The sequence below is a fragment of the Solanum tuberosum genome, unplaced genomic scaffold (assembly GCF_000226075.1).
Source record: "Solanum tuberosum cultivar DM 1-3 516 R44 unplaced genomic scaffold, SolTub_3.0 scf00055, whole genome shotgun sequence".
NCBI classification, from domain to species: domain Eukaryota; kingdom Viridiplantae; phylum Streptophyta; class Magnoliopsida; order Solanales; family Solanaceae; genus Solanum; species Solanum tuberosum.
Genome location: NW_006238981.1, coordinates 2,061,905 through 2,089,164, shown reverse-complemented (window position 1 = coordinate 2,089,164; position 27,260 = coordinate 2,061,905). Strand labels below are relative to the sequence as shown.

Genomic DNA, 27,260 nt, shown 5'->3' with positions numbered 1-27,260 from the left:
CCGTAGAAAGAAGTAGTAGTAGTAATATATTGGTTCCTCCAAAAACAAAACTTCTATAGCTTATAATAACTAATGGCTTCTTCTCTTTGTAACTCCTCATCAACCTTTAAGGTTTGGATTGCCATTGGCGCAACAATTATTGTTGTAATATGGTCGTTTTTTAGATTTGAAGAAAATCCATTAATAGATAGAAGGTTTGTTGAAGTAATCCGAATAGTCGGAGGCGCTGTTGGGCCAGAGAGCTTTGCCTTTGACCCTCATGGTGATGGTCCTTACACCGGCGTTTCTGATGGCCGCATCATCAAATGGCTCCAAAATGAGACACGCTGGTTCGATTTCGCCCTCACCTCGCCCAACAGGTATGTCTCCCATCTCTTCTTCTATCTATTCCAATCGTTTTGTGAAGGTGTTGGATTAGACATCGAATTGGAGAATAGAACAAAAAATTAAAATTTATTAATTTAAAATAAATTATTAATATTTATGTGATTATAATTCACTAAGAGCAAAATAATATCCTTCGGGCTGGTCCAATGGTTTGGACTTGAGACTTTCATGTTGGAGGTCTCAAGTTCGAAACACCTTATCAGTGAAAGTAAGGAGTTTGCCTTCTGGGTCGAGTTCGTCGTACAAGGCTTGCCTAGTGCAGGTTACCTCTTCTATGTGGTTTGCGGAGTTCGCCTTTTGGGCCAAGCTTGTCGAACAAGGCTTGCCTAGTGCGGATTACCTCTTCTATGTGGTTTGCGGAGTTTGCCTTTTGAGTCGATCTCTTCGTACAAAGCTTGCCTTGCCTAGTGCGGGTTACCTCTTCTATGTGATTTGCGAGTTATTGCGAGAGTTTTACCATGTGCACACCCAAAAGATAGCGACTGCGGATTTTCCTTATCTTTAAAAAAAAAGCAAAATAATAATTTATTATAAAAAAAGAAGAAGCAAAATAATAGTTTATTATAAAAAGATAGACTAAGTAAAAATTGTGGAGAGTGTCACGTAACAGACGGAGTAACATGTAATCATGTATGTATTGTTGACGTAATCAGTTTTCACAGTCAACAAGGAACTAACTAACGCACATCACATGCTCTTTCCATGACTAATATATCCAAGCACAATTTGTATTCTTATCAATCACTCACCTAATTGCCACTGCTAATTAAGGGTTAAGACAAAAGAAAAAAATATATTCTGTTTCAACATTCCTTCAAAAGGGAATTAAGATTAGCATTTCTTTCATTTTTACATTCAACGTCATACTAGTTCTTTGAAATAACTAAATAAATTAGGGGTGGGGAAATGAAAAATAGGGTAAGGAATTATAAGGAGGGGAATCAAATTTTCACCAACACAATAAAAATATAAGAAGCCAACTAACCGAGGTGTTCAACGAAATTATTTATCTTTGATTTTGTGTAAATTACTTAAATTTATTCATGCCAAAAATACAAGTTGAGTGTAGAAATATAAAACAAACTATGACATTCAAGTTGGTCGATTGATATGTTTAATTAGTAAATATAGAGATATTCATTATAATAGATGTATGTGTGTGTATATAATACCAATAAGAGAAGTGGAGAAAGCAAAATAAGAAGATACTCTCTGTGCACTTTTATTTGTCATGTTTTATTTTTTGAAAAATCAATTTGATTAATTTTCAAAGTTAAATTAGATTACATTAATTTGATATTTTAAACAAAAAATTTAAATATTAAAAAAAAAATGCAAAAAGTACTATAAATTGTAATTTTTTTTTGTATATCAATATAATGAAAAAATACATCGTAAAATGTTGGTCAAAGTTACTATATTTTGACTCTAAAAAAGAAAACTATGACAATTAAAAATGGACGGAGCTAGTAATACTTTTTAAAAAAAGTTAAATATTTTTCATAATATCTAGTGTAAAATAAACTTTCATTTATTGTTAGAAGAGCAAATAGATATGTTTTGTGACAGCACGTTTGGGGATACTTACTAGCAGAAACATCTTTTTTTTCTTAATTAATTAAATTAGTATTGCCGACTTCTATTATGGTAGGCAACCTTACGGCCTAAATGTTAGTATTCGCTTTTTGGAATGTTTTGCCTATCGTCTATCTGGTCCCCTGCACATTATTTTCTTTTTTTGTCATATATCAAAGGCAACTTCTAGACCTCAATAATCAAATTAATTAAATAATTTATACTTGATGTTGTATATAACTCAAATAGATATTTTTAATTAAATTTTCTTAAAATGTGAAATTTATAATCTTGAGGAGAAGTGAGCAGATAGCTAATTTTATTAACACCTTTTTATCAAATATCAACCACTATTTGAAAAGCTATTAACATTTGATCATTTTTTTGTTAAAAAAATAAATAGTTTTAACATAAATAACCCAACTAAAATATGGAACAAGTAGTGAAATTTTGGTTTCCAAAGTTAGCTACACAACATTGAAAGGTTTATTATGCAAAAGTCTCCAAGTTAGAAAACAAATTTTAAAGGGAACAAAATTGTGCCAAATATAGCCAAGAAAGGAATTTTATTTATCTATGTGTTGTAACAGTTAATCAGATTATCCTATTGTTATACTTCCATTCTCACTATCACTCCAATGAGTATAGTCTTTATCATTTGGCTCCCCAATATCAATAGTACAATTGTATAGAGCTATGCGATCAGAGAGGGTGCTGCAGAGTTTTGCATATTCCAAGCACCATTGATCATCATGAACTCCTTGACCCTGTCCATTTCTAGTTATAAAACTAGGACATTTAGTAGCAAGAAAACCCATTCTTATTTGGTCATCGTGCCATAAGTTATAATCACCATTGTTGATCTTCTATGAAATGTGGCTTTCACTTTTCTCTCTGGCCCAAAGTGTCAAGGTTTGGAGTTCTGTCACTATCCAAAAATGGACGTGATGACACTTGTCTATTCCCACCAAGACAAGTCAGCCTCAACCTAAACGAAACGAAAGAAATGCGAAGAAATAAAGCAAGAACAAGATAAAAGTGGAAAAACTTATTCATTCTATTAACATCTCAAAACCTGGCTGTCACGTGTACAAGCCACTAATACATAAAGTAAGGGATTAAGAAATAAGTACCTGTCTCAGTATTTCTTTCTCAAATCGAACAAAGCATAAAGAAAAGGAAAAAGAGGGTCCACCGGGATGACAAGTAGCTACCTCTCAAGTCCTTCAACAAGTCGCGGAAAAGGGAGAAGAAGAGCAATCACGCTATATATACGGAACCTACACAAATGCAGAGGTAATGAGTGAGTACCAACAACACGATATCCAACAAACAATCTAATAAACAAAACAACTAGCTAGGAATCAAATACTCCTTTCGTCCCAACTGAACCTCCTCAAACTACATCCAACAAAAAAGTCAGTCCAACCTAACAGTTCTATGAAAACAACTTACGACGCTCAATGATCACAGTTCAACAGTCACAATTCAACAATAACAACAAATCAAGTAAATTAATTTCAATGTCAAGTAGATCAATCACACGCAATAAGTGCATCAATCACAGTAAACAAAAAGGTCAACCATAAACATTAAAATGCCTAAAATCACAATGATTAAACATTTACTGGTACCATTTCCCATCAGCTCAATTTCACTAGTCGTAACCATTTCTCATCAGCTTTACATCAAATCACTACCAGGAACCATTTTCCATCGGCTTATATCATTTCACTAGCCGGAACTATTTCCCATTGTCTTTACACCATTTCACTAGCCGAAACCATCTCCCATCAGCTTTATATCATTTCACTAGCCGGAACCATTTCCCATCAGCTTTATACCATTTCACTAGTCAGAACCATTTTCCATTGGCTTTATATCATTTCACTACCCAAAACCATTTCCCATCGTCTTTATACCATTTCATTAGCCAGAATCATTTCCCATCGGCTTTACATCACAAGTCTCATCATGGTATACAACAATCGATGCACATAAGCAAGTTAACACAATAAAGCAGAGAAAACAATTCAAGCAATTCAATTCCAAATTCGTGTTATCAAGCATTTCATCAATCAATCAAAAGGGGCCAACACAAGGCAATTCACAAATATTATGATCCACACTTAAGCTTTTCATTTTAACCTCTTTTTATTCATTAAAATTTATCAAGTCGACAATTAACCCTGCACCTCATTCTCATTGCTCCCAACATACACAAAATGAAGGAAATATACAAATTCTACTAAATTACAAGGTTTAGGAGATCACTTGTCTTAATTTAATCAACTAGTCACCCAACACTTGAGTCTTTCCCTTCTGACCAATGTACAAAGCCACACAATCTATATCAATCAAGTATTCACAATAAATCTCCAGAAACAACAATACCCAACTCATAAACTTTGAAAATGGGTCAATTAACAAAACCCAATTCCAAAAATGAATTTTGAATCCAAAATTCTTTACATGAAATCATTACTCAAGGCATTTGGAAACTATTGGTGAAAATCATTTTGAAAAAAGACTTAAAATCAGTTCATAATCTTCATTTGCATTTAGAACTTGAGTTCTTGAGAATCCTTGCCATTTGCCAATCAAAATTCCAATTTTTGATGTTACAATCCATAAATAATCAAAGGAAATTAAAGTTTTAGGGTTACAAAAACTTACCCAAATGATTTCGTACAAGAAAACTTTTGTCAACGCCTCCAAGGGTTTACCAAACTTAAAAAATGGGAAAAGGGGATTAAACCCAAAAAATGGCAGGTCAAAACCCCTCTCTGCGAATGTCGCAAAAGCGACCACTGGTTCGCAAAAACGAACCCTGAAAATTATCCGGCCATCGCTTTTGCAAACTGACATTCACTTTCGCGAAGGTCGCGATTGCGACAGTCAAAGAAAGTTGACCCTTCACGAAAGAGAATATTCGCGATCGCGAGCTGCACCAGAAACTAGACTTTTGCAATAACAACCAACACAAAAATTGTCAAAAGGACCCTCGGGATTCATTCGGAACTCCGTACACACAAACCAAATATGTAAATCAATTATACTCAATGTTCAAGACTCAATGAATCTGTTGAAACACGAATCCGAGGTCTCCTTAACCCGACATTTGTGAAAATCACAAGAAACTAACTTAACACCTAACAAGGCTAAAACAAGCCCGGGACCTCTCAAAAATCAATCAAGACCTCACCTAGGCCTTAAATCCTCCCCTGAATCCAAACGAAACTCTTAGAACTCTGATCCGAGTATTCAAACCCCAAATATTGACCAAAGTTAACCCATAGACTAAAATTTCACAAATTTCCAACTTAGGATCTCAAATCCTCAAAAAGACTCTGAATCTGAAATCGACAACTATCACAGATCAGATTCCACATTCTAGGACTGATGAAATCGATAAAATTTTATTCCGACACTCAAAACTCAAAAAGACATTGAAAATCACTTTTTAATAATATTAGCCTTTCAAACTCAAATCTTACCAAATTCTCAACTTTAAACTAAAAGTTCAAAGCCAATTCTTAAAACTCAATAAACACAACTCGGAGTCAATATCGGGAGGGGCAAAATGGTAAATTCATGCAACTTTCCAAAAATGACCAACCGGGTCATTACCTTATCCATCACTAAAAATCATGTTTATCCTCGAACATAATGTAAAAGAAAGTACCCAAAGCTTAAAAAAGTTAAGGATATTTGACATGCATATCTGACTCCGTCTCCCAAGTCACCTCATAAACTGGATGGTACTTCTACTGCACCTTACTGAAGCAATATCCTTGATCCTAAGCTTCTGGACCTGCCTATCCAAAATGACAATAGGCTTGTCCTCAAAAGATAAGTTTGGAGACAACTCAACTTAATCAAGAGAAAGCACATGAGACTCGTCTGGCACGTACTTTTGAAGCATGGAGACATGAAATACAGGATGTACAACATACAAACTAGGTGGTAAGGACCGTTTATATGCCACCTCTCTCACATGACTAAAAATCCCAGAGGGTCCAATGAATCTAGGGCTAAGCTTTCCCTTCTTTTCGAACATCATCATATCTTTTATGGGTGACACTTGAGCTAAACATGATCACCCTACATGAATACTAGAGCTCAAACTCTGTGATTTGCGTAACTCTTCTGTCGACTCTGGGCTGTCAACAATCTACCCTGGTTCATATAGACTTGTTCCATAGAATCTCTAAGAATGTTCGTATGCAATGAGTCCATCTCAGTTGAATCAAACCATCCGATCAAAGATCTACACCGTCTGCCATACACTGCCTCAAATGGGACCATTTAAATATTGGAATGATAAATGTTTTAGGCGAAGTCTTCTAAGGGAAAATGTCAATCCCATCTAGCACCAAAATCAGTGATACAAACTCGGAGCATGTTATCCAACACCTGAATCGTGCACTTGTACTGACTATCTGTGTGAGGATGGAAGGTTGTAATCATATCTTACCAAGTACCCAAACTATGCTGCAATGACTTCCAGAAATAGGAAGTGAACAAAAAACCTCAATAGAAGACAATAGAAACTAGGACTCCATATAGTCGCACAATCTGACTGATATAAAGCTCGGCTAACTTCTTCTCCATATACTTCACCCAAACTGGGATGAAATGGACGGACTTGGTCAACCTTTCAATAACCACCCAAATGGAGTCATAACCACCCATTGTGGTAGGTAGTTCCATAACAAAGTCCATAGTGATCCGTTCCCACTTCCAAGTAGGAATATGCATCCTCTGAGATATATCTCCAGGCCGCTGGTGCTCATACTCCTAGAAACAAAATTTGCAATATTTCTCCTTATACCACACCACCAATAGTGCTAGCTCAAATCATTATACAGAACAATGGGCTTTTTCAAGAATCAATCTAATCAACTTACACCACCTTGGGCACACAGATCATGTTCTCAAGACACCCTCAGAATAAAGGACAACCTCCTTGACTGCCCCTCTCATCACCTTGTCTCAAATGAGACATAACTTCTTGTCATTAAATTGACACTCACGTATCTGCTCAATTAAGCAAGACCGAGCCTTAATAAAAGCAATCAAACCACCCAAATCCTCAGTAATCTGTAACCGGACGAGACTATTGGATAACCTCTAAACATCCTTAGCCAATGGTTTCTCCTTCACACTACTAGCAACAAGACTTCGCATTAAAAGTCTTCCTACTCAAAGCAGCAGCCACCACATTGGCCTTCCCTCAATGATACAAGATGTTGATGTCATAATCCTTCACTAGCACAATCCATCTGCACTGCCTCAAGTTCAGATCTCTCTGACTGAAGATGTACTAAAGACTTCGATTTCGTGAAGACCTCATAATGAACCCCATACAGATAATGTTGCCATAGCTTAAACACAAACACTACGACTGCCAACTCAAAATCATGAGTATGGTAGTTGATATCTTGGGTCTTCAACTGTCAAGAAGCATAGGCGATGACCTTACCCTTCTGCATTAGAACACAACCTAACCCAACTCCAAAAGTATCGCAATAAATAATAAAGTCTACACCCTCCTCAGGTAAAGTAAAAACAGAAGCCCAAGTGAATAAGGTCTTGAGTTTTTGAAAGCTCTCCTCGTACTCATTAGACCACCGGAAGCTCACACTCTGTCGAGTCAATCTTGTCAAAGGAGAAATAATGGTAGAGAAACTCTAAATACAAATCATATGTAATAGACTACCAGTCCCACAAAAATCTGGATATTAGTAACTAATTAAGGTCTTGTCCAACCCTTTACTGCCTCAATCATGGTTGGATCTATCCAAATACTCTCCTTAGACACCACATATCTAAAAAATGACATAAAATACAGCCAAAACTTGCCCTTTGAGAACTTGGTATAAAACTTCTCTTCCCTCAACCTCTGGAGTACAATCCTCGATTATGATCCTCATCGGTCTTGGAGTACACCAATATGTCTTCAATGAAGACTATCACAAAGGAATCCAGATAAGGTCGGAACACCCTACTCGTCAACTCTATAAACGTTGTAGGGGCGTTAGTCAAACTAAACGACATCACAAGAAACTCATAGTGCCCATAACGTGTCCTGGAAGTTGTCTTGGGGATATCTGATGCCGTAATATTTAGATGATGATAACCGGACCTCAAATCAATCTTACAAAACAGATATGCACCCTGAAGATGATCAAACAAATCATCAATATGAGGAAGCGAATATTTGTTCTTCAATGTCATTTTGTTCAACTGTCGATAATCAATACACATCCTCATGGATCCATCCTTCTTCCTCACAAACAACATAGGAGAACCCCATGAAGAAACACTAGGTCGAATGAACCCATTTCTCAACAAATCCTGTAACTAATCCTTCAATTCCTTCAACTCACCTTGAGCCATACGATTATGAGTAATAGAGATGGGCTTGGTGCCCGGCTCCAAGTAATTATCAAAATCAATATCCATATCTGGAGGACCACTTGGAAGGTCAGTAGGAAAAACATATGAAAACTCTTGAACCACGGGCATAAAATCCATGAGAGGTGGCTCAACAGTAGTATCTTGAATGAAATATGACAAACAACCTCTATCAACCAATCTTTGAGCTCGAATGAAGGAGATAAATTTGCTAAGGTAAGAATCACTAGCACCCGTCCACTCAACACTCAAGACGCTCGATATAACTAAGGTCATAGAGTTAACATAACAATCAAGAATAGCAAGATGCAAGAAGCGCCAATCCATATCCAAAATAATATCAAAGTCTGCCATCCTCAAAATGATCAAGTCTTCCAAAGTATCATACCCGGCCAAAAAAATAAGATATGATTGATACACTCGATCTACCACTAAGGATTCACCCACTAGTGTAGAAGCATGAATAGGAACAAGCATACAATCAAACGTCATATCAAACCCAACAACAAAATAGGTATATACATGCGGGAAATTACACCCCAGATCAAACAATACAGACGCATGTCGATGGTGAACTAGAACGATACCTATGATCACACCATCAGAAGTCTCGGCCTCAAACCTTCATGGAAAGAATAACACTGGCCCTCATGGCTACCTATATTCTGAGTAGAACCCTTACCTCCACCCTGTGGAGCTAGAGCACCCCTACCAGAAGTCATGTTGCCTCTATTGGGCTGAACTATGCCTCGACTGCTGGGTAGAGATGTTGAATCTCTAGCTGGAGCAACTGAATAAGAATGATGCGGTCTTGAGTGAATCTGTAGAGCACACTTTCACATCAAATAACCTGGATCTCCAAAAATATAGCAAGACCTCGACACGGAAAACAACTGTTATGAACTACACAAACTACCATAGACACCTCGGTAAGAACCATAAGATTATCGGGTTAACTGCTCACTCTCAACTGCTAATATAGATGCATGAATCGGCCCACGACGTTGAAAGGAGCTACCACCTCTATGCAAATCTCTTCCTCAAGATGAGGCACCAGAAAACTGACCAGATGATTGGGCCTTCTTAGGCTCCCCAAACTCTTCTAAAACCATCAACTCCACCTCGGCAGTGCTCACAATGGACTGGAAGGAAGACCCTTCTCTGGCTGTTCTGAACATATAAGACCTAACACAGAAAGTCAACCCTCTCACAAACCTGCAAAATCTCTCTACCTCATCCAAAACAATAGTCATAGCATGCCTAGAAAGTTCACAGAAATGGGCCTTATACTTGGTAACAGACAAACTGACTTGAGTCAAGCTTTCAAACCTCAATCAACTCTCCTTCATCATGCTCCAAGGAATGAAGAAGTCCTGGAAAGAACTAAAGAACACATCTCACTCTTCCGGGGTATATTCAACTAGTCTAGACCTCACAAAAGTCCTCCATCACTCTCTAGCGCATCCACGAAGCTGAAGTGAAACAAATCAGACATCGCGAGCATCCACCATAGCTACTGCCTCAAGCATCTTATGGAACAAAGTCAAAAACTAATGAGAATTCTCATTCTTACCACCCTGAAACTGGGTCGTTTCCTCTTCTCAAACCTCTCATAACACTGTTGATCGACCGCTATAAAAATGACCTCGAGATTAATCTACGAACCAACAACAGGTGCAGGAACCACTGGTGGCTAATCCACCTGATCATGAATAATCGGAGCCTCGTGTTGCTAATTTGGGATCTGCCCCCTACCCTCGTCTGAGAACATTGTGATGTACCTGTCGCACCGCCATCAGAGAAGTTCTCTAACACACCTAGCATCCTCAACAAAGTCTTCTAAAACAAAAGAGCTCAAAACTCGGGAGGAATCTAGTCCTCAACAACCTCAACCTGTGGCTCAGGAGAAACCTCTCTAGTTCTACCTCTAGCTAGTGTTGCTCCATGAGAACAACCTCTAACAGGTGCTACTCTATGAACACGACCTTTAGCTCGGGCACTACCTCTACCTCTAACTAGGGTCTCAATAACAACCTCAGGGACTGCCTCCCCTCTACCACTGGAACCAGAAGCTCTGTCATTAGACTCTAAGAAAACAACAGGCGGTAACTCAACACTAGTGAAGGTAACCACACACAATAAGAAATAATGAACAAAAAAAAGTTTCTTAACAGTTTTGATAGCCTCTCAAAGATAAGTACAGACGTCTCCGTACCGATCCTCAAAACTCTACTTAGACTTCGCTTATACACACGTGAGACCTATGAACCTGGGGCTCTAATACCATTTGTCACAACCCATAAATGGACGTGATGACACTTGTCAATTCCCACCAAGACAAGTAAGCCTCAATCAAAACGAAACGAAAGAAATGTGAAAATATAAAGCAAGAACAAGATAAAAGCGGAAAAACTTATTCATTCTACTAACACCCCCAAAACCTAGTTGTTAAGTGTACACGCCACTAATGTATAAAGAACGGAATTAAAAAATAAGTACAAGTCTCATTATTTGTTTCTCAGAGAAGAAAAACATAAAGAAAAAGAGGACTCACCGGGATGACAAACAACTACCTCTCACGTCATTCAACATGCCTTGAAAAGGGAAAAGAAGAGTAGTCATGCTATACCGAGCTCAGAACCTACACAAGTGTAGCAGCACAAAGTAAGTACCAATAATAGAGTACCCAACAAGCAATCTAATAAACAAATCAACTAGCTAGGAATTAAATACTCCTTTCAACCCAATCGAAGCTCCTCAAACTATAACTTGCACAAAAATAGGCCCAACCTAACAATTCTACAATACACAGCTCACAAGGCTCAAAGATCACATGTCAACAGTCAAAATTCAACAAACAACATGAATCAAGTAAGTCAATCTCAATGTCAAGTAGATCAATCACACGCAACAAGTGCATCAATCACACTTAACAAATAAGTCAATCATAAGCATCAAAATGGCTCAAATCACAATGCTCAAACCTTTGTCGGAATCATTTTCCATCGGCTCAATTTCTTTAGCCGAAGCCATTTCTCATCGATTTTATATCAAATAACTAGCATGAACCATTTCCCAAAGGCTTATATCATTTAACTAGATGGAACCATTTTTCATTGGCTTTATACCATTTAACTTGCTGGAACCATTTTCCATTGGCTTTATATCACTTTACTAGCCAGAACCATTTCCCATCAACTTTATACCATTTCACTAGCCAGAACCATTTCCCATCGGCTTTATATCATTTTACTACTCGAAACTATTTTCCACTGGCTTTATACCATTTCACTAGATGAAACCAGTTCTCATCATCTTCACATCATAAATCTCATCACGAAAGAAGAGACAACAATTCAAGCAATTCAAGTTGATATTCAAGCTACCAAACAATTTATCAATCAATCAAATAGGGGCAATCATAAGGAAATTCACAAGCATTATGACCAACACATAACCTTTTCATTTCAACCCCTTTTTATTCATTAAGATTTATCAAGTGGACAATTAGCCCTTCACCTCATTCTTATTGCTCCCCAAACACACACAATGAAGGGATATACGAATTCTACTAAATTACAAGGTTAAGGAGTTTACTTGCCTTGATTCAATCAACTAGTCACCCAACACTTGAGTCTTCGGCTTCCAACCAATGTCCTAAGCCACACAATCTATATCAATCAAGTATTCACAATAAATCTCTTGAAACAACAATACCCAACTCATAAACTTTGAAAAATGGGTTAATCAACAAAACCCAATTTCGAAAATGATAATCAGAAATTGTTTACTTGAAATCATTACTCAAGGTATTTGGAAACTATTGGTGAAAATCATTTTAAAAGAGAACTTACAATCAGTTCACAATCTTTATTTTAATTTAGAACTTGAGTTCTTGAAAGCCCTTGCCATTTCCCAATCAAAATCCCAAATTTTAATGTTAAAATCCAGAAATAATCAAAGGGAATTGAAATTTTATGGTCACAAAAACTTACCAAATGATTTAGCACAAGAAAACTCTTCTCAAATCGCCTCCAAGGGTTTACCAAACTCAGAAAATGAAAAGTGGGCTTAAACCAAGGAAATGGCAGATCAAAACCCATGTCTCATGTCGCAAAAGCGACCACTGATTTGCAAAAATGAACCTTGAAAATTAAAAGCAAAGGCTGCGATTGCGAACAGTTCCTTCGCGATTGCGAAGGTCAAAGAAAGTTGACTCTTTGCTAAAGCGAATTAGACCTCGCTATCACGAGCCTCGTGAAAGCAGGCCCACCCTAGTGATTGCGAGCTACACCAGAAACTAGACCTAAAAAAACACTCAACACAAAAATCATTAAAAGGACCCTCAGAATTTATTCAAAATTGCGTACACACAAACTAAATATGCCAACCAATTATACTCAACGTTCCGGACTCAATGGAACCGTCGGAATACGAATTTGAGGTCTCCTTGACCCGACATCTGTGAATCCCAAAGAAACTAACATAACACCTAAAAAGGCTAAAGCAAGCTCGGGAGCTCTCAAAAATCGATCATGACCTCACCTAGGCCTAAAATCGTCCCACAAATTTAAGGAAACTCTCAAAACTCTAATCCGAGCATCTGAACCCCGAATGTTGACCACAGTCAATCCAAAGGCTAAAATTTCACAAATTTCCAACTTAGGATTTCAAATCTCCAAAAAGACTCCGAATCTGAAATCGACAACTCTCACCTAAAAGATTTCACATTTCAAGACTGATGGAATCGATAAAATTCCATTCTAACACTCAAAACTCCAAAAGACACTGAAAACCACTTTTTAACAATATTCGACTTTCAAACTCAAATCTTACCACAACTTTAAACTCAATGTTCGAAACAAATCCTCAAAACTCAATAAACACAACTCGGGGTCAATAACGGCAAGTTCTGGAGTTCCCAAAAATCTATATTTTGATCATGGGATTACATAATACCCTTAGAAACTGACCTCAAAAAGATTTTACAGACCTGAATCTCCATCACCTCTTGACAACACGAGTGTTGAGATATTTTTCATGATTTTAAAATTTGTTTCATCTTCGGTAAAACTTAAATTTTCTCAATCACACTAATGACATTACGAGTTAATGGAACTAGAGTATAATTAAGTAAGAAGAGTTTGAATAAAACTTTTGATGAGGACTTCTCTTCTTCCAAACGAGAGCATACATAGCTTCCTTGTCATTCGTTAAGTCAATTATAGATTTTAGACATTATACCATTAAATGACTTAACCCTCGTTCGCACAGTTTCTTAATTTGTTTATTCTGTGAGCACAAGGATTAAGACTTGTTAAGAAACAACTCTTATCAACATTAACCATTTGTCTAGAAACTACCTCATACATCCTAATTTGCCTCATAATAAGGTTGATGGACTTGTTTTTTCCACTACTGAAAATGGCTATGTTATCATAATTAATATACCAAATGAGTTATTTGAGGGATATTCTTGTTCATAGAGAAAGGAATGAAATTTGAATTGTTAAGGAGATTATTAAAGGATTTAGAAATAACCTCAACAACTATAACAAACAAAATAGGATTGATTAGATTTTGGATTTCATGCCTTCGGAGCAAGGAAAGAACCCTTGTCTAGTGCCATTAATGATTATGGAGTACAACACATTGGATATACATTGAAGCCTGTTAGAATGTATGCGTCCACTATACGTCAACGTACCTAAAATAAATGTGTTAAAATATATGACTAAAGCAGTTTACATGGAAACCCCCTTGCTCAAGGGAGGAGAAAACCAAAACCTGTACTCACATGATTTCAACTCAACTCCATTATCATCAAGGAGCAAAGATTCAGATTATAAGCTCTTGCAATCTAGGAATTTAACTCTAAATTCCTCCCCCCTTACTATAACAACTCTGTTACAAACAAGCTTCAAAGTAACAACTCTGTTGCCCACTAAATCAATTAACGTTAATCGATTTAGACTTTACTAACTCTTATAGCTAACTCTAGCTATAACTCAGAATCAATGTTTAAGACTCGAGATGATCTGATTCCTTTATAACACATGAATAAATCTACAAGAATAAGTATAGAAATATAAACCTACAACAACTAAGAACGATGACAACTCTATCAGGTCTCTTGTTGTTCTTGAGGAGAACATTTCTTGAGAAAATGGCTTTTGCTCTTTCAAATTTTCAGAATGCAAAAACTAGGTTATGTCCATCATATATGAAACATATATATGATGGACACAAAACCCTAGAAGTAATGCTATTGGCTAACGACCCTGCCACTTTGCACTAGACGCGCACCACCTCCTGCAGATGGCAGGGTGTGCAAAGTACTTTTTCCTGTTGTCATTTTCCCGTACATGAGCACCATTCTCACATGGGATCAGGTCCCCTATTAGATTCCATTGTTTGTCAAATCATCAAAACTATATATTAACATTTTCTCCCTTTTTGATGATGACAAACTTCTCTTCTTCCCACTTCTACTTCCTACTTCTTCCTTCTGTCAACCACATCAGGCTTCTCTTCTTCTTCTCTGTGTCAACCACATCAGGTACCTATCCCTAGTGAACTTGCAGAATCTATCCTATGCATACAATATCCCCCTATTGGCATCATAAAAAAGAAAAGGCAGTTAACCAGGATTAAAAGTAAGAAAGTATGGTAAAACCATGGACATTCGGCAACATAAGCATAAATAAAAAGCAAAAAATTAAGAAAGGCCATTAAAAAAAATAGGGAATTCATTTCATTGCATAAAAGGAGTGCATTCAAAAAATTACAGACAAACTACTCAGAGAACCAAGGGACAATTCCCACTGAAAAAAAGGATAAAGGGAAGACACATAGGGAGGACTAGGTATGGAATAGGAAGGAGGAGGCTTTTGGGTTAGGGATTGAAGGATAAGAATGAGACGAACATCTGCATCATCATAGGTCTTGATCATCTTTCATTGAGTTCAGCATTTTGAGCCATGAGGGTTTCATTTTTAGCCCTCAGTTCGGTGACTTCAACTGAACTTGATCCCTCAGTTTGAGCCTTTACCAACCGTGCCTTCAACAAGGCTATCTCTGCATTTTTCTTGCTCAATAATGCTGTAATTTATTCTAGCTCATGCCTCAATTGACTCTATTTTACCACCAACTCATACATTTTACTTATGTGCCCTATTTTTCCTTCCACACACTCACACTCAATAAGGGTGTTCATGAAGAAGGTTTGCTTCACTATTCCTCTTACACCTGTTTCAAGAGGAATCTCCAAGTGTTTGAACACTCTTGTTAAGAAGTAGCCATAACCCATGTCATGTTTCCCATTGTTCACTCTAACAGTATTGTGTATATGTTCTAGCATGATGGTTGGAAGGTTTATGGCATCAAATTTGCACAGTGCTTCCATTAGATACATGTCAATTGCAAAAACAATTGTTCTCTTCTCAGATCTAGGAAGAAGAACTTTGTTCACAAACTCAAAAATCAATTGATATTCCCCTTTCATAAGCTTCTTGGGAATACCAACATAGTTTCGCTTTAGGAGTTTACCACATTCTTGAACAAAACTTTTAGAGCAAGATTGTCCAATCACTAACCTGATCCCTTCCTTGGGTACACCTAGAATCTCTCCCAACCTTTACTCATTCAAGTGAAAAATTATGTCACCTACTCGCGTATTAAGACTCTTGTCTCCTATGAATTAAGCATTATAGTAGAAATCCCTAACTTGATCCGCATGCAACACTGGATTGTGATTTACAAATAGGTGAGTCCATGTTTGTACTTCCACAGAGTCTGCCAGATTACACATTCATGGCTTGGTGATTATCTGAGGGTCAAACACCCTTCCATTCATAACTTTTTTGTTTTCTCAAAACGTTAACTCTCTCATCCCGAGTTAACTCCTTTTCAACCTTCATCTTTTTACTCTTTGAACCTGGTATCTTCTCAGACTCAGGCTCAGATGCTGCAAATAGTTCGTTAGTGTCAGGTGACACTTTCCTTTTTTTCTTCGTGGTCTCCTTCACTCTCCTCTTCACTGGCTCCTTCTTCTCTCCCTTCTTCGAATCAACCACTTTTCTAACTGGTGCTTTCCTTGTTTTGGGTTTCTTCTTCTCTTTTCCTAGTGCCTCTTTCTTCCTCTTTTCAACTGTAGAAATGATGTCCTCTGACATAGTTTCACTATCATCCTACTCTTTTGTACTTCAACAACTCCTACGACTGCACCAGGTTCTCTTCCACTCCAGTCTTTCTTCTTCTCTTGCTCTCAGTTGTACTATCCTTATTCGCCTTCATTGCATCACTCATTAATTTTCTTGTTGAACCCCTGGTAGGGTATTGCTTTGCTAATTTCTCTTCTGTCACTTTCTTTTTTCCCTTACTGGAGATGGGAACCATCTTTCTTTGCACAACCTAGCATAGAGGACGATTACCCTCATCATCTTCATCATCAGTAATAGCAGAGGGTAGAATGGTTCCTGGGTTTTGTTGAACCTTAGTTTAGAGGTCTTAAGAGGAGCCTCTGGAGTTCTATCTACTTCCTCAGAAAAAAGAGCTCTTGTGCTTTCCCTTATTTCGGTGAGACTCTCCACAACTAACTCCTCACTAGCAGCCAGAATATTAGACTCAAGAGTTTTTTTCTTCAAGAAGGTCTCTCTCAAAGAGAAGTTCAAACAAAATGGAGGAAATGGGACCAGGTTAAGATGGAGACAAAGGGGCTTCACTTTCTTGACCCATTTTGGACTGCACAACCTCATTAGGAGAGGAATTTTGGGGGTCATTTAGATCCAGAGAGGGGGAGCACACTGGAGAGACTCTGTTAATGGAAACAGGAATGACATCTGTGGATGGGAGTTGACAGTATTCAACCGGGGGAATGGTTGAGATTGGTGTTGCAATAGGGTTACTAAAGGGCATTTCATTTAGAATGTTCAGCTTATTTTGGGAAGGGGACGGAATTTGAGACATTTTGTAGAGAAATGAAGAGAAAAAGAAGAGAAAGATATTAGGGTTTCTGAAAACAAAAGAGGAGAGTTTGAAAATTTTGGAAGAGAGATAAGGGAAAAGAGTATAAAAAGAAATGAAAAGGTGTGTCAGGTCCCTTGATAGGATGCGTCGCTTGGATTTAAAGTGATGGGACAACAGTCAGAAGACGGATGACTAACACGTGTCAGTTACAATGGTTCTAATTAGCAATTTAAATATAGTGTAAAGCATGCTAACCTTTGGAGATAGGACCAGGTCCCTCTTTGCAATTTGAAGATACTTATTCCAGAATTGGTTTGTCCTTTCTTTATTCCAGCAGATCATTATGAGTGTATGCCTGGAAAAAGTATGAGATTGATTTTACCAGAACAAGCATTACAAATAACAAGGATACCTGCCTCCTAATCATAGCCAATGAGGGTTGGATGCTTAAGATGGAATCAGCTCAGTCAAGCATCATCATTCCCAACTTGAATCTATTATTCTCAAACTGGTCCTTTCTCAAGGCTTCGATGAAAATGTCAGCAATTTGATCTTCAGTCTTATAAAATTGCATATAGATGTTTCCCTTTTCTAAATTATCTCTCAAAAAAATTGTCTCACATAAATGTCCTTAGTCCTTTTATGCTGAAATGGATTCTTTGCCATAGTGAGTGCACTTGTGTTATCACACAAGAGTGGGATAGTGTGAGTGATCACTCTAAAGTCTTCAAGCTGCTATTTTATCCATAGAAGTTGAGCACAACAGGATGCAACTGCTACATACTCTGCTTCAGCTATAGAAAGAGCCACTGAATTCTGCTTCTTGGTTACCCAGGATATGAGTGAATACCCCAAAAAGTGAGCAATTCTTGAGGTGTTCTTTCTATCAACTTGATACCCTGCATATTTTGCATCTGCATATCCCACCAATTCAAACGAGTCTCCTAAAGGATAGAATAGGACCAGGTCCTCTGTCTTCTTCAGATATCTTAGGATTCGCTTGGCAGCTCTCAAATGAAACTCCTTGGGACATGCTTGAAACCTAGCACATATACCCACACTGAACACAATATCAGGTCTTCTTGCTGTGAAGTACAACAATGAATCAATGATGCCTCTATACATAGTTTCATTCACCATAGGACCATGTTCATTTGCATTTAGTTTTAAGTTTGTTCCCATAGGAGTGTCAATAGGCTTTGCATCCATCATATGAAATTTTTTCAGCAGCTCCTTGATGTACTTCTCTTCACAAATAGAGGTACTATTTGATGTTTGCCTTATCTGCAACCCCAAGAAGAAACTCAATTCTCCCATCATACTGATTTCAAATTCATTTCCCATTAGTGATGTAAATTACTCACACATGACTTCAAACATTGCTCCAAATATAATATCATCAACATACACTTGGATAATGAGTAATTCTTTACCTCGTCTTTTCAAGAAGAGAGTATGGTCAATTTTTCCTCTTTTGAAACCTTTTCTAGAAGGAACTTAGACAACCTTTCATACCAAGCTCTAGGAACCTGTTTCAGACCATAAAGAGCCTTATCCAATTTAAGAACATGATTTGGATAATCAACATCTTCAAATCCAAGGGGTTACTTTACATAAACCTCTTCCTTCAATTAACCATTCAAGAATGCGCTTTTTACATCCATTTGAAACAGTTTGAATTCCATGAAAGCTACAAAAGCAATAAGAATTTTGATGACTTCCATCCTTGCCACAGGGGAAAAAAATGTTTAATCATAGTCAATGCCTTCTTCTTGGTTATATCCCTGCACCACCTACCTAGATTTATTTCTCGCAATAATACTATGTTCATCCATCTTGTTCCTGAAGACCCATCTGGTCCTTATTATAGTTCTATCAGGGGGCCTAGGGACCAGGTGCCATACTTTACTTTGTTCAAATTGGTAAAGTTCCTCTTGCATGGAATTCACTCGATCAGCATCCTTCAAGGCTTTCTTGATGTTTTTGGGCTCAATATTATATACGAATGCTGAGAATGCAACTAGATTTCTAGTTTTGGACCTAGTATGCATTCCAGAATTCAAAGGAGAAATGAGATTATCAAGAGGATGAGAGGACCTGTGTTTCCACCCTGACTTACTTGTCAAAGGCTAGGGTTGATCTGCTTCTTCCTCTTTATTTTTAGAATCTTCATTCTCAAGTTGAATTGCATCTTCTACTTCAGCATTATCAAACAGACCAGGTCCCTCTTCAGGTTCAACATCTTCATTGACTTCTTCAGTTGGATCTGGATCAACATCATTTGAATCTCTAGTTTTTTCAGCTTGTGACTCATTCAAGCTATCTCTCTTAATCTGAAGTAGTTCTTCCAGCTCATCATCATCCTTGTTCATTAGATCTTTGATATCACTAATTTCATCAAATATCACATGAACACTTTCATCAATGCACAGTGTCCTCTTATTGTAAACTTTATAAGCTTTACTTGAAGAGGAATATCCCACAAACACTCCTTCATCACTTCTAGGATCAAATTTTCTTAGATCATCTTTCTCATTTTTTAGTACAAAACATTTTCATCCAAAAGCCCTTAAATAACTCAATTTAGGCTTTCTATTGTTAAGTAGCTCATGAGGAGTTTTGTTTAAAATCGACCTGATCAAACACCTGTTAGTCATATAACAAGTTGTGTTAACTGCTTCAGTCCATATTTATTTGGAAGATTTGAATCAATGAGCATAGTAATGGCAATATCAACCAGAGTTTTATTCTTTCTTTCAACAACACCATTCTGCTGAGGTGTTCTTGGAGCTGAAAAGTTATGGTGAATACCATTTTCAGCACAAAAATTATCAAGCTTGGCATTTTCAAAATCAGTCCCATGATCAGACCTAATCCCTGCAATCTTGCAGTTCAGCTTTGTCTGAATCATTTTGACAAATATCATCAACACATCATACGTTTCATCTTTGGACCTTAGAAACATAGTCCAAGTGTACCTTGAATAATCATCCACAATTACCGGTTTATACTTATTTCCACCTTTACTTTGAATCTTCACAGGGCCACACATATCCATTTGAATTAACTCAAGAGGTCTTGTTGTACTCACTTGCTTCTTTGATTCGAAGGATGATCTGATCTGATTTTCTTTGACACATGCATCACACACTTTTTCATCACTGAATCTTAGCGTTGGTAATCCACGGAACAGGTCTCTGGATACAAGTTTGTTTAACATAGACGAGCTCACATGACCATGTCTTCTGTGCAGCAAGTCACTATTTTCACTTTGTGCACTAAGAGAAGTAAGATCATCTCCTTGGGCAGTATCCAGATCAGCAACATACATATTCTTGCACCTTCTTGCAGTTAGGATTACTTCCTTTGATGTCAGATTTGTGACAATACACATTTCTGATAAATATCTGACCTCATTACATTTATCACATATTTGTGAAACACTAAGAAGACTGTATTTCAATCCATTCACATAGTATACATTCTTAATAGAGTGCTCAAGAGATTTTCCAATTCTCCCAACTCCCAGAATGTACCCCTTCTTTCCATTTTCAAAGGAGACACATCCATCTTGAAGTGTCTTAAGTGAGAGGAAGTTTTCAATCTTTCCATTCATATAGTTCGAACATCGGCTATCCATAAACCAACACTGACCGCTACTTCCTCCACTCCCATACAATAGAGATTATTTGTTAGATTTGGGAACCCATTTAAGTCTGAGTCCCCAGTAAGCAGATAGAGGCATAATAAGATAGTTGCTTGTCCAATATGGCAATATAGTCTTTTTCATATTACAAAAAGAGCCAAAACTAGGACCAGGTCCCTTGTTCTGTATTACTTTCTATTTGGAATAGATATAGAAACTTTCTTGAGTTCTTTTTCAAGATGGACACTCCTTATTTACATGACCATTATGGCAACAATGAAGACACAAAAGATTGTCAGACACTGACACATATTTGTTGTGAGGGTTTTAGGGAGGACTTATGTTCAAGCTTCCTAAAACCTTCCCATTATTTTGACCCTGACTAGTAAGATTGACAAGCAGTTTTGAAGAAATGGTCCATTTGAGAGATTTGTTCAGTTCTTCTTTGACACAGACCAGGTCTCTTTCTAACTGATCATTTCTCTCTAAGGCCATAACTAGTTTCATTTCAGCAGTATTCAACTAGTTTCATTTCAGCAGTATTCAACTAGTTTCCAGCCCGAATTGTAAATTGCTAGCTTCATCATTTCCTCTGGCACATTTCTTACTCAACTTCTTTAATTTTTCCTTGAGTTCTAAATTTTCAGATTCCAGAACCATCATTTGTTTTTCCATTACTCACATTTGAGAAACCAAAGCTACTTTTTCATCATGAAAAATATCTAGACTATTATTCATCAAATCCTTTTCAGCGGTCAACTCTGTTATTGAGTCAATCAAAACAACTGCTATATTTATCAACCTTTTAATAGAATAAACATGCAAGTTCTGTTTAAAGTCAGAAAGAGTTACCTCTTCTTTAGCTTCTTCATCATCAGATTTTTCCATGAAAGCAAACATTTCATCAGACACAACCTCGTCATCTTTCACTGCAAGCATGGAGGCGTCTTCAAGATGTTCAGACTCTTCTGAGTCACTTGAAGAGTCCCCCAGACTACAAAGGCCCTCTTCACAATAGAATCAGGAGCAACTTTTCCTCCTTTCTTATCAGGGACCAGGTCCATTCTTTTGTCTTTGTCTCCTCCATCCTTGACATAGTCTTTATATTCGAGGTTGTGCATAGGGCAATCTCTGACAAAAGTCCATGGTGTTTTACACTTGTGGCACAAATCATTTGCACTCGCAGCCCTGCTAGAGTTTCCTGTCTTCCTGACACTTGCTTTTTTTCTCATGATTTTCCAAAATCTTCTAGTTAGATAAGCCACATCTTCATCTTCTTCAGACACTTCACTTGATGTCACTTTGAGTGCTAGTGACTTGTCCCTCTTTACTTCCTTCTTTGAAGTTTCCTGATTTCTGTTCATCTCGTGAGTTTGAAGATTTCCAATCAAAGCATCCATTGTCAGCACCTTCAGGTCCGTAGCTTCATTAATAGCATCAAATTTACATTCCCACGACTTAGGAAGAATTCTTAGTATCTTCCTGACTTGTTTACTTGGATGAATGGGCTCTCCCAATCAACGTAGCTCATTTTAAATAGGCGAGAATTTGGTGTGCATATAATGAATGGTTTCTCTCTCCTTCATGGTGAAGTTTTCATACTGAGTAGAAAGAATGTCCACATTTGATTCCTTCACTTGCTCAGTCCCTTCACGAGCAGTTCTGAGACAATCCCAGATTTCTTTAGCTGATTCACAAGCAAAAATTTGATTGTATTCCTCAGTTCCTATGCCACACACCAACAATTTCTTTGCCTTGTAGTTTTTTTCAATCTTCTTTCTATGAAACTCAGTGTACTGCTGTCGAGTTTTGGGAACAACTCTGGTAATGTCTCCTTCCTTCACTTCAGTTGTAGGAAAATAGGGATCATCAAGCACGACATCCTATATCTAACTGTCCTCAGCCATAAGAAAGTCATGCATTCTAGTCTTCCACCAACTGTAGAACTAGCCATTAAAATGAGGTGGCCTAGCTGATGATTGTCCTTCCTCCAAATTTAGTGGAGTAGCCATTCTTCCACATGATTCTCTCTTGATGTTAACCAGTTAGAGAGCCTAGACTCTGATACCAATTGTTAGAATGTATGCATCCACTATACGTCAACGGACAAGGTCCCTTGACTCAGCAAGAACAGTAACTAAAATAATTGCGTTAAAATAAATGACACAAGCAGTTTACGTGGAAATCCCCTTGCTCAAGGGAGGAGAAAACCACGACCTGTACTCACAAGATTTCAATTCAACTCCATTATCATCAAGGATCAAAGATTCGGATTACAAGCTCTTGCAATCTAGGAATTTAACTCTAAATTCCTCCCCCTCACTATAACAACTCTATTACAAACAAACTTCAAAGCAAAAATTATGTTGCCCACTAAATCAACTAACATTAATCGATTTAGACTTTACTAACTCCCATAGCTAACTCTAGCTACAACTCAAAATAAATGTTTAAGACTCGAACTGATATGATTCCTTTATAACACATGATTAGATCTACAATAATAAGCACAAAAATATAAGCCTACAACAACTAAGAACAGTAACTAAAATAATTGCGTTAAAATAAATGACACAAGCAGTTTACGTGGAAATCCCCTTGCTCAAGGGAGGAGAAAACCACGACCTGTACTCACAAGATTTCAATTCAACTCCATTATCATCAAGGATCAAAGATTCGGATTACAAGCTCTTGCAATCTAGGAATTTAACTCTAAATTCCTCCCCCTCACTATAACAACTCTATTACAAACAAACTTCAAAGCAAAAATTATGTTGCCCACTAAATCAACTAACATTAATCGATTTAGACTTTACTAACTCCCATAGCTAACTCTAGCTACAACTCAAAATAAATGTTTAAGACTCGAACTGATATGATTCCTTTATAACACATGATTAGATCTACAATAATAAGCACAAAAATATAAGCCTACAACAACTAAGAACAATGACAACTCTATGAGGTCCCTTGTTATTCTTGAGAAAATTGCTTTTGCCCTTTCAAACTTTCAGAACAAAAACTAGGTTATGTCCATCAGATATGAAACATATATATGATGGATACAAAACCCTAGAAGAAATCTCTGTCGACGGCCCCTCCGTAAGTAACTCAGTGAGAAGTAGCTCAACGACTACTTTCTATGCCTATCAAAGAAAAGGGATAGACCAATGTGGGTTCCAAACCTCACCTTGACTTCGATTCGAGCGACTCTTGCGCAAAAAAAGTTGATGAAATGGGACCGTGAAGATATCCCACCAGTGAAACTTGCTTTGCTCTCGCTCGGCTCGCTCCCACCTGTCTTCGTCCCACTATTGTAATGCTATTGGCTAACGACCCTGCCACTCTGCACCAGACGCGCACCACCTCCTGCAGATGACAGGGTATACATAGTACTTTTTCCAGCTGTCCTTTTCCCGTACATGAGCACCATTCTCACATGGGATCAGGTCCCCTATCAGATCCCATTGTTTGTCAAATCATCAAAACTACATATTAACAAAGCCAGACCTCTTTAAAACATCCTTCAGAAAGTACCAAGATAACATTTCATAGGATTTTTTCATATACAATTTTAGAACTATTTATGTTGCACCCAAAATTCTAATTCAGAAATATTAAAAATGATTGCTTGGGTAGGCGTCACATTATTTGTGATTAGTCTCCCAAAAATAAATTCATTCTGATTTTAAGAAACAACAAAGAGGATCGGAGGATGGTTAAGTAACCCAATAATTCAAAAATTTGAAGTACTTTATAGCTTGGTTGATCATCATGAAATTCGAATAATAGTAGTATGTAGTCAGACCATGTTCAAGGAAGATGATCAACCTATATTATTTAAAGTTTAAGGGTTCATTCATCATTAATAAGAATCCTATTTAGTTCTTTTCATACCCTTTTGCTAGCAATCTAGTTACTGCACCAAGAATATCTTGGACCTATGAAACCAACATCAGTTAGACATACCACAACTTTATGTACATATTATAAAACCCTTGCTATTGTATGTTTTGTATTTCCATCAAGTTTCAATCAATAATAACAATAAAGTCACCTCGCATGCGCCATGAATAAGAAATTCTCCTTGAAGTTGCATGATAGTAATAAAGGTACACCGTTGTCACAAAGGTACCTTTATCCTTGCAACTCTCCTTGAAGTTGATGGTGATTTATTGTTTCACATTCTCAACAATCTGAAAAAAAATCACAATTTTTTTCCAAAACACAATATATTACCATTATTGTTTGCCACACAATATTGAAGACCTGGTACAATTTTGTTCCTCTCTTGATTCTTCTCTCTCTTAAGATTTCTCCGTTATTCGAGGGTCATAGAGGCATATTTCTTGAATTAGGATGATATGAACCTCCTTGAGATTTATTTGATCTTCATGAAAGGATTTATGATCGTTTTGAAGTATTTGATTATCAAGAGGAGTCCGAAATATTTGGTCGCTTTACAAATATCCCAAGATTTTACGGGATATTTGAGAGGCCTCTTCAAAGGAACATAGTACCCTTTACATAGGCATGCATGAACTAGATTTAGGGTGGAGTAGCCTCCAAGAATCCTAACTAGCATTATAGAGTTTGTCCCAATTGAAATTAAACAATCTTGTATAGTCCCAAAATTTTTTGATGTCTACATATACTACTTGAAATATAATTAATAGTAATAAATTAATAATGTCATTTTTATAAATTAATGATCTGTATTTTTTAAACTCTTCATTTAATGTTTTTGAGCTGGACTGCAATAACAGGGATGGATGTGAAGGTTTCCATGATCATTCTACCAGTGAGCACAAATGTGGGCGCCCATTAGGTTTGGAGTTTGATGAAAATAGTGGTGATCTATTTATTGCAGATGCTTACTTGGGCCTCCTTGTTGTGGGCCCAAATGGAGGCCTTGCTACCCAAGTTGCTAAATTTGCACAAGGAGTTCCTTTTGGATTCACCAATTCACTCTGCATTGATCAAAATCATGGAGTCCTCTATTTTACAGATAGCAGTACCACATACTCAAGAAGGTAACATATATATATATATACCACCTATTCAACTGACATCTATGTCCTTCAACTTTGGGTGTGCACAAGTAGGTATTTAAACTTATATAAGATCGAACAAGTTGACAAATGCATCCTACATAACATAATACACATATGGTGTCGAATAGAATGCAACGTATGACGAATGCGACTGTTTAATCCGTTCGATATAAGTTTAAGTATTTACTTGTGCACACCAAAAATTAGAAGACTTAGATATTAGTCGAAGTCAGGTTAAAGAGCATGTTCATGTATTTTGAATTTGCATCTACTTGTGATAAATCATTTACATGAAAATGCTTTTGAATAATCAGGAGTCATATATCAGTCATAGTTAGCGGTGACGACACAGGAAGGCTAATGAAATATGACATGAAAAACAAGCAAGTCTCAATTCTCCTCAAGAATCTCAAGTTTCCAAATGGTATAGCCATAAGCAAACATGGTGATTTCCTCCTTTTTGTAGAGACAACCACTTGCAAAATCTTCAAATTATGGCTCAAAACATCAAAAGCAGGCAGTGTTGAAGTAGTTTCAGAGCTCCCAGGTTTTCCAGACAACATTAAAAGAAATAAAAAAGGAGAGTTTTGGGTGGGAGTTAACTCAAGAAGGAGCAAATTATTGGATTGGGTACTCTCCAAAAATTGGATTAAAAATAATTTAGTTAAAATCCCTTTTGATATTACTAAAGCACATTCTTTCTTGGCAAATAATGGGTTTGGTGGGGGTAGTTTAGCAATTAGACTTAGTGAAGATGGCCATGTAGTGGAGATTTTAGAGGACCCAAAGAGGAAAAGATGGAAGTTTGTTAGTGAAGTACATGAAATGAATGGAAATTTGTGGATTGGATCAGTAAAACTGCCATTTGCAATTAAAAAGAAGGTGACTACTTTAGAAAAGTTCTTGGACACCAACAATGAATTGTGAGTTATAAAATTAATTTGAAGTTGGAACCAAATAAACTTTTGTTCAATGTGAAGTTAATCATTTGCACTACAGCTCCTTAGTAGCATATAGTCAAGTGTAATGTAATTAGATATATAATCAAGTGTAATTAGATAGAAGGGTAGTTATGTCAATTTAACTTTGAGGTTGTTGGTCTTGTTAATAGTTGGTTAATAGAGTTAGTTATGGATTTGTAGCTTAAACAATACAAGATAGGCAATGTTTGTGCTAAGCATGATCCCAATACTACTATTCTAAATTAATTT

General features: G+C 37.0%; 1 protein-coding gene across 1 annotated transcript; it reads left to right on the top strand.

Annotated features, from left to right (window-relative positions):
- LOC102593219 (protein STRICTOSIDINE SYNTHASE-LIKE 2-like) lies at positions 1-27,260 on the top strand. The gene is made up of 3 exons (XM_006344438.2): positions 1-359; positions 25,762-26,028; positions 26,364-27,260. Exons 1-3 carry the CDS (start codon positions 73-75, stop codon positions 26,974-26,976), a joined length of 1,167 nt encoding a protein of 388 aa, XP_006344500.1. The 5' UTR covers positions 1-72; the 3' UTR covers positions 26,977-27,260.

Bases quoted from the DNA above. Each gene is read 5' to 3' on its own strand.
- LOC102593219 (XM_006344438.2), top strand. From the start codon at position 73: ATGGCTTCTTCTCTTTGTAACTCCTCATCAACCTTTAAGGTTTGGATT. The intron at 360-25,761 runs GTATGTCTCCCA...CTGCAATAACAG, and splicing joins GCCCTCACCTCGCCCAACAG to GGATGGATGTGAAGGTTTCC. The intron at 26,029-26,363 runs GTAACATATATA...TTGAATAATCAG, and splicing joins AGTACCACATACTCAAGAAG to GAGTCATATATCAGTCATAG.